Source organism: Rutilus rutilus (assembly GCF_951802725.1).
Source record: "Rutilus rutilus genome assembly, chromosome: 24".
In the NCBI taxonomy this organism is placed as follows: Eukaryota; Metazoa; Chordata; class Actinopteri; order Cypriniformes; family Leuciscidae; genus Rutilus; species Rutilus rutilus.
This window is the reverse complement of record NC_140228.1, coordinates 22,662,335-22,670,940: the sequence shown is the minus strand read 5'-3', so window position 1 is coordinate 22,670,940 and position 8,606 is coordinate 22,662,335. Positions and strand designations below refer to the sequence as shown.

At 35.7% G+C, this 8,606-nt stretch overlaps 1 protein-coding gene across 1 annotated transcript; it reads left to right on the top strand.

Annotated features, from left to right (window-relative positions):
* The first annotated feature begins 252 nt into the window (after positions 1-252).
* On the top strand, positions 253-7,017 carry btr33 (bloodthirsty-related gene family, member 33). Its single transcript, XM_084398854.1, has 7 exons — positions 253-287; positions 2,410-2,984; positions 3,876-3,971; positions 4,284-4,517; positions 4,692-4,839; positions 4,970-4,996; positions 6,357-7,017. The coding sequence occupies exons 2-7, from the start codon at positions 2,412-2,414 to the stop codon at positions 6,920-6,922; spliced, it is 1,644 nt and encodes a 547-aa protein (XP_084254980.1). The 5' UTR covers positions 253-287; positions 2,410-2,411; the 3' UTR covers positions 6,923-7,017.
* The last annotated feature ends 1,589 nt before the right edge of the window (positions 7,018-8,606 follow it).

Sequence of the window (8,606 nt, the reverse complement as noted above, 5' to 3'; positions counted from 1 at the left end):
ATCAGATAAACTTGATTTTATTTAACTTGATTTGAAAAGGAAGTATGCTAGACATAAGTGTTATCACGATGTAGGCCCCATGCAAGACATCAAACACCTCTTTCTGCATTCACAGCATCCTTTAGATTCATTGTTATTGAAAGGGTTAACTCAACAGTTTAATGGAGTATGAACCCATCCCTGCCAAAAGAGGCGGAGCTTAACCTCACAATCACTTACAATTGTCATTCAGCTGCCGGTGACAACATTGCTTTTCTGCTTCCTGACTGAAAGACCTTTTCTTACAGGTAAGAGTTGTTTTAAGAGTTGTGTTACAAACGCTCATTACAGTGAGACGTGGGTAATTGAGAAATCATATTTTACTCATGATTTACTAATAGATACACAATGAAATTAACAAGTGTAAATTATTTATTGGGCACAACACTGGCAGAGTGTAGCATTCACCTGACTTTACTGGACTTTGACCTCTTGGTGAATGTTTAGTGATAAGGCAAGGCAGCAAGATGAAACTGTGAACATGAAACACTAATGAAAGCAGAATTCACGAGAAGATTTAGCCATTAAAAAAGCCAGACTTTTTTCTCTATTTCTAACAAGTACATAAATGAACAATAGACAGAACACACACCCACATCATGAACCAGTCTCAAAGGCTTTTTTTTTATGTGGTTTGTGCAGTGTATTCATACAATGCTCTGTGCACATTGCTATGTATAGCAAAGTTAATATACATTGAGAGGACTAAATGTCCCCACAAAAATAGTCAAATGTGAAAATTTTGACATTGTGACATCATTTAGGTGAGGAAAACAGCTTATACATCATACCAAGTGATGTTTTTTTGCAAATGTAAAAGTGCAGAATGTTTTCTCTGGTTTAGGGGTAGGGTTAGTGTAGGGGGGATAGAATATACAGTTTGTACAGTATAACAATCATTACGTCTATGGAAAATCTACGTAAAGATATTAAAACAAGTTGTGTGTGTGTGTGCTTTAGAATGTTAGTCAGCACATCGAAATAAGTGTACATCTTTAAAGCATGACAAAACATTATTAAACAATTTAAAATGTACTTTAAAGTAAAATGTTAAGAAAGTATGTATTTAATTTAAATTCTGCTCTGTACCTCATACAAAATTATTATATATTGCTAGAGAGGACTGCAACACATCGTCATGTGAACGACTTTTGGTACCGTTTTGGCATTTTCACAATAAATAAATGATTGTGATTACACATGTCTGTTGTTTTTCTTCATAATTGTAGCCGACGTAGTTTTAAGAAATGGTTATGGGTAGGTTTAGGGGTAGGAGAAGGATTAGTGGCTCAAAATATATTTTAAAGCTATATTGTTAAAAAAAAACCTGCCATTTCCCTACACATCTCTGCCCATTAGGCTACGTTTTATCCTTTTTATATTCTGTATAAAATGGGTATGTTTAGGTTTGGGAGTAGGGTTAAGGGATCTTACATTTATCTATAAAATGGTAAAAAGGATGATATGAAATATTTGTAAATAGTTAACCTTTTGTAGCTGTAAAATCGTAATAATGTTACGTTTAATGTTGCAGATACGTCCATATCATACGTTTCAGCATCTATCCAAACGTACAACGTAAAACGTTTTCTATCTTTGAAAATTACGTATTAATACCTATGTATAGATAGCAAGCCGTCACAGCTGCAGCATAAAAAGATACAAAATCACTGAATTACTGTTGTATCAAATAAACAAAATAAAAGCTCCTGCTCAACAACTGGAGAAGCTTCATCTGTATACATACGGTGACCTGATGCGAGCTGTTTCATTACGTGATGGGGACAAATTTAGACAAAAATTACGCCTATATTCTACAGGGTGGGCCATTTATATGGATACACCGTAATAACATGGGAATGGTTGGTGATATTAAAGTCCTGTTTGTGGCACATTAGTATATGTGAGGGGGCAAACTCCTCAAGATGGGTGGTGACCATCACATATACTAATGTGCCACAAACAGGACTTTAATATCACCAACCATTCCCATGTTATTACGGTGTATCCATATAAATGTCCCACCCTGTATTCCTCCTTATTATGTTGTCATGGCTGGATGGACCAAGTTTCTGAACACCACAAAAGTATTGTTGATATGTAAAAGTGGACGGCCATGTGCTCTTTTCAATGCACAGTGGTTCTGAAGCAGAATTTGAAAGGGTCTTCCAGTAAAATGAATGTCACTGTTACCTATAATCATTGTTATTTCATCGCTTGGCACTACTTGTATTTTATGGATCCAGGCCCATGTTAAATCTGCCACCTCATTCGTGTTTATATATTCCTCTTGTTGTTCTCTGTGCGTGTTTCTGACTCAGTCCATTTATTTATGACGTCACTTTGTTTTTCTTCCCTCCTCTACCATAGTGATGTCATCTTCCACCCCTTTCCTGTCTAAGGAGTTGTTCCAGTGCTCAGTGTGTCTGAATGTTTTCACCCATCCCGTGTCCCTTCCATGTGGTCATACGTTTTGCCAGTCATGTATCCTAGGTCAGTGGACAGCATCTGGCTCCTCCCATTGCCCCAAATGCTCCGCAGTTTTCCAGGAAACACCAGAGCTGTGTGAAAATTCTTTTGCTCGTGAGATGGCCGAGCAAATCCGTAAGCAGAAGGGTCAGAGGTCATCAGAATATCGTCCAGTCACATCACACAATGTTTTATGTGACATGTGCCCTTTGGAGAAAGCATCCCGTGCTGTAAAGTCTTGCCTGGTGTGTGTGGCATCATACTGTGAGGTGCATGTGACGTCCCACACCTCCAGGTTCACCAAGCACAAGCTCGTGCAGCCACAGCGGATGGACAAGCGAATTTGCAGGATACATGAAAGACCCTTGGAGCTTTACTGCAGATACGACCAGTCTGCAGTTTGTGTGTTGTGCATGAATACAGAACACAACACACACCACACAATACCAGTGGAGACAGAATGGGCAGAGAGAAAGGTTTGGGCACATTTGGATGCTACTTGACTAATCAATGATTATGATTTTAATCAAAAACAATGGTAACACAACATAATATTTGGTCCCACTTTTTATTAGGTCTCTTTATGTGCATGTAGTAACATTTAAATTATTCTGTTCATGCAATGCACTCATTTTGTAAATACATGCTTTTACGTTGTATTTTCATATATTTAAAAAAAAAAGCATGCTTGCTGTTTTCTGTAATTCCATCACTGTTGACCCTTCCCTTTCACCTTAACCCACTCTTAAACCTAACCATACCACCAAACCTGTCCCTAACATCCTGTATCCCCGCCCCAATAGCACTAAAAGTGTTTTACAATACAACATGAACGCAATAAGTACATTGAAGATAACATTTTTATGTAAATATAGTTAAAGACACATAAAACATTGACCTAATATTTTATTGCCAAATATTCAACATGAGAAGGGTTATATTGTTATCGTGAAAAATTGGTTTCTCTATAGAGAAAATATATAGGAATTTTACTTCTTTTACTGGAAAATAAATGTTGTGTAAGGAAACACAGGGAAGTGAACAAAAACAGGGAAACATAATATAACCTCCATAGACATATGAAGCATTTTCAGATCATTTGTTTTCTTAGAGAGACATTATTTTTATGAAAATTAGCATATTTTCATCTCTAGGTCTGATTACTATAATGAATTCAGATTTTTACATTTGAATTTGAATCATTATTCTTGATGATTATCATTAGAGCCTCAGTGCTGTCTGGACACAGCCAATTTTTTTTTTTTTTTTTAATCAGCATGTGTTTTGTTTTCACAGCTGCTCTTGTGTCATTTATGTATTTTCATGAGACAGAATTGCGATCTGTGTTCTCTCTGTGTTTGTCATAGACTCAGTTATTAAAGACACAGTCTGACCTGAAGCAGATGATTGTGGAGAGATGGAGTAAAGTTGAGGAACTCAAACACTCTATAAAACTAAACAAAGTAAGAACCTGCAAACTACATCTTTAATTTTTGTTTTAATTTGGCAGATGCTTTTATCAAAAGCAGATTACAAATGAACTATTTAATACATTCTAAATGAAATTAATTTTAAAATGTTGTTCTTTATAAACAAGATGCAAACGTGACATCAACCATAGGTTTACTGAAATTAAATAGTACGTTAAAATGGATTATAAACCTGCCATAGGTATAGTCATAAATATAGGTATAGTCAACTGCTAAACATACCAAAGTATGAATGCATTTCACACAAGCCCATTCTTGTTTTGTTGCCTGTTATTTATCTTTTAGGAAAACACAGAAAGAGAGATGGCATACAGTGTTGAGGTCTTCAGTGCACTGAAGCATTTTATTGAAAAGAGCCAGTCTCAGCTGCTCAGAAAGATGAAACACAAGCAGAAAACTGCAGAGAAACATGTAGAGGGCCTTATTAAAGAGCTGGAAGAAGAAATCGCTAAACTGAATGCAAGAAACTCTGAGCTGGAAAAGCTCTCATGCTCTGAAGACCATCTTTACATGATACAGGTGACTCTTCTGCGCATCTTTTCAGCCAGATCATACTTGTTCTTCTTGTTAATTAACTATCATAACATAATATATATTTCAATATCAACTTAGTGTTTAGTGAAATATATTAAAAAACAGAAGGTTGTGAAGATGTTGACTTTAATTAAAGTACTTGTATTTTGACCCTTCCAGGCTTTCCGTAGCCCAAGTGAGTTGCCTCAGTGTAAAAGCTGGTCTCAGATCAGTGTGCACACCTGTCAGGGTCTGGAGGTGCTGAGAGAAACCCTGAATGCTGCAGAAGAACTGCTGAAAACACAAATATACACCGTCACAAAGAGAGGTACTTCTTTGTTATTTGACAGCTAAAATAACTTAATGTTAATATTCACACACACAAAAAAAGTTATCATTATTGTGATGGAAAATTTAATTTTGCTTAAACTTAATAGGAAATTTTCTTTTTTTAACAGAACTTGAGGCCATTTCCCAGTATGCAGGTATTATACCATAATTAAGATATGGAGTTATGAATCTTTGATAGACTGACTATAACACATCTATTGAACTCTTCCTTTCACTTTGAAACTTTTGGATTCATTTGTAGATTAATTCCTCTGAAAAGTCTAAATATTGTGTTTCTGTTTTTTTTTTTTTTTTTTTTTTGAGCATCCCAACCAGTCTAACAGAAAAACGCAGTCAATAGTCTGAGCTTTGGGGAAGTACTGCTTCTTTACTGTATTTTTATTTAAATTTTAAAAATTCCATTTGGTGATTCAAGTGCAGAAATTACACACAACAGCTTGAATTTTATTGCTATTACTTGGAAATCTGAAAAACTTGAATCTTTATTTGTATATCTTTGAACAATCTTGAATTTTTGATTGATTCTCTGCACTATATTGGATGTTTACTTCAATCTTTTTTTTTTTTTCTTTTTTTTTTTGAATCTTTAAACCATCTTGAATCTTTACTTGAGTCTTTGGACCATCTTTAATTTTTACTTGAATCTTTGAACCATCTCAAATTTTTCCTTGAGTCTTTAGTCCATTTTGAATCTTTAATTGAAACTTTAAACCTTCTTGAATTTTTACTTGTATGTATATCTGAAACATATTGAATGTTTACTTGAATTTTTAAACCATCTTGAACTCTTCCTTGAATCCTTACTTAAATATTTGAACGATCTTGAATCTTTACTTGCATTTTGAACCATCTTGAATCTTTAACTGAATCTTTGAACCTTCTTGAAATTTTCGGGAATTCGGGAAAGGTCCACGAGTCGGGACTCGAACTCGGGTCGCCTGAAGCGCAACGGCGCTACATGTCAGCACACTTGCCTACGAGGCTATTGGCGCCGACCTTACTTGAATCTTTGATTCATATTGAATGTCTACTTGTATCTTGGAACAATCTTTCATTTTTTTCTTGATTCTTTAACATCTTTAAACAATCTTTACTTGAATCCTTGAACAATCTTGAATCTTTACTTGAGTCTTTGAACCATCTTGAACCTTTACTTGAATTCTTTGAACCCTCTTGAACCTTTACTTGCAATTTAAAAAAAAAAAAAATGTTGTTGTTGTTGAATCTTTAACAACCCTGAATCTTAACTTGAATCCTTGAACAATATTGAATCCTTACTCAAATCTTTTAAAAACATCTAAACTTTTTCAACATATATCAACATTTCACCCTGGTACATTTCCAAACTACTTCTTTGTTATAGTAAAATGTGGATACACTGTAAGAACAAATTCATACAGAGCTATCCTGGTTTGGGGAAAATGCATAACAAATGTCATTCACCATTATTTAATAAAAAACGTACTTTGACTTTTCCTGATGTGATTTTTGCAGTGGATATTACCCTTGACCCTGACACAGCAAACCCCTGGTTGGTGGTGTCTGCAGACAGGAAGCGTGTGACTGACAGCAACGTAGAACACATCGTTTCGAACAACGTTCAACGTTTTGACTCTGTACCTTGTGTCCTGTCAAGAGAGCCCATCTCAAAGGGAAGAAGTTATTGGGAAGTAGGAGTCTCAGGTAAAACAGCATGGGACTTGGGAGTGGCCAAGAAATCAGTCAACAGAAAGGGTTTGGTGACACTGAGCCCAGATGATGGTTACTGGGCAGTTTGTCTGAGAGGGGGCAGTGAGTACAGGGCCTGTGACCGTGAATCAGTGCTTCTGTCACTAAAGACTCTTCCGCAGAAAATTGGCATATATGTGGATTTTGAAAAGGGACAGGTATCATTTTATGATACGAGCGCATGCGCACATATGTACTCATTCATTGGACAGTGCTTTAATGAGAGCTTACTGGCCTACTTCAACCCAGACATGAATGACACAGGAAATAACAATGCACCACTTGTTATACAACCTGTCAATGTTGACAATGGGGATACTGTGACAATATGAAGACTGAAAATCAACAAAAACAGAAACCCTAAGCTGTACAAATATTCTTTTTGATATATGATGAATAAACTATATATCTAAACAGTTAAATAATACAATGAGAACACACACCACAGTTTATTCCAAATTTGATTTAATATAACATTTGGGATCCATAGATAAATAAAATATCACAAATTTTCACTTTATGGAGACTTTCCATTGACATAATGATTTTATATTGTACAAACTGTATGTTTATCCCCTAGCCCTATAGCCCAGCACATGACATGAAGGAAAAACAAGATTTCACAAATTAAAGCCCCCCTGAAATTAAAATGTAAGTTTTTTAGATTTTAGCATGAATATGTTAGCCTTAAGAGGTTATGAATAAACTGGTGTCTGTTACAAAACAATGACAAAATTCTCATTTAGGAGATTCGAAACCTCTCTCACTTCCGCTGAAATGTATCACATATTTTTTATGACATTACCCTGGACTTCAACTTCTCATCACATCTTCTGTCCAATCAAATTCTCTCTAAAATCTAAAGCGTCCCACCCCTATGCTATAAATACCACCTCGCCTTAGCGACAGTTAACATGTCACAGAGCAATATGGGTTGCAGGGATGCGGTTGCTCAAACGCACAATTCTGTTCCATTTTCCAACTGTACATTGGTTAAGAATGAAATGGCTAAAATGTATTCACACCTCTACTATTGAATCCAATGTATCATCATCAGCGCTCGGATTAGCTTCCATGCTGCTGTCAAGTACGACTTGCAGTCTGTGAGGTAAACTAAACGCTATTGACTATTTCAAAAGGGGGAGGAGCCATTCAATATGTACCGCCTTAGCTTCCTGTTTCAGCGGAAATTGTCAACGCATCATACAAAGCTGAGCGTTCCAAGGCACTTCAGTTGGCCTTTAAGAATTTGTTTTTACGACTTAATAACGACATAACTACGACTTTTCTTATACCATTTTTACAGTGTGGAGGTTTATGAATATCTTTTCAAATTTAGCTCAATTCTAGGTACACATTTGGGTTTCACTTTATTTTGATGATCCCTTTAACACATTCTGTTGACTATAAGTAACGTTGTACCCACATGTCTTCTAACTCCTATTAGAGTGTTAGTAGAGTATTAGTAGACTGGTAGGGTTAGAGTAAGAATAAGTTGACATGTAGATGCAAGAGGAATATGTCACAACTGGTTGTGATTTTGTGTTCATGCTTTAATGTCTTTTATTTTGATGTTGGTACCTGTTTCCTGTAATGTATTTCTCATGCCTTCATGTGATCATGTCATGTGCTTCCCTTCTGTCTCTTCTGTCATATTCTGATTGGTTGTTGTTGTCGTGTTTATCAGTTCTGTTTTGTCATTGGTTCATTGTCTTGATCATGCCCATATTCTGATTGGTTGTTCTTGTCATGTGTTTATCAGTTCTGTTTTGTCATTGGTTCATTGTCTTGGCCATGCATTTATCATTAACCTTTTGTGTATAAAGAGTCCTGATGATTTTTTGTTCTTTTGTCTAGCTTTGTTTGTGTAACCACTGTCGGTGATTGTTAATAATCTTATGTTAATAAAGTGACGTTCACGTTTTTGTTCATCTTATGTTTCAAGCCATGTTTGTTTCAAGTTATCGTTTTGGATCACTTTTGAATTTAAATAAACTGCATGGGTTCTGTCAACTC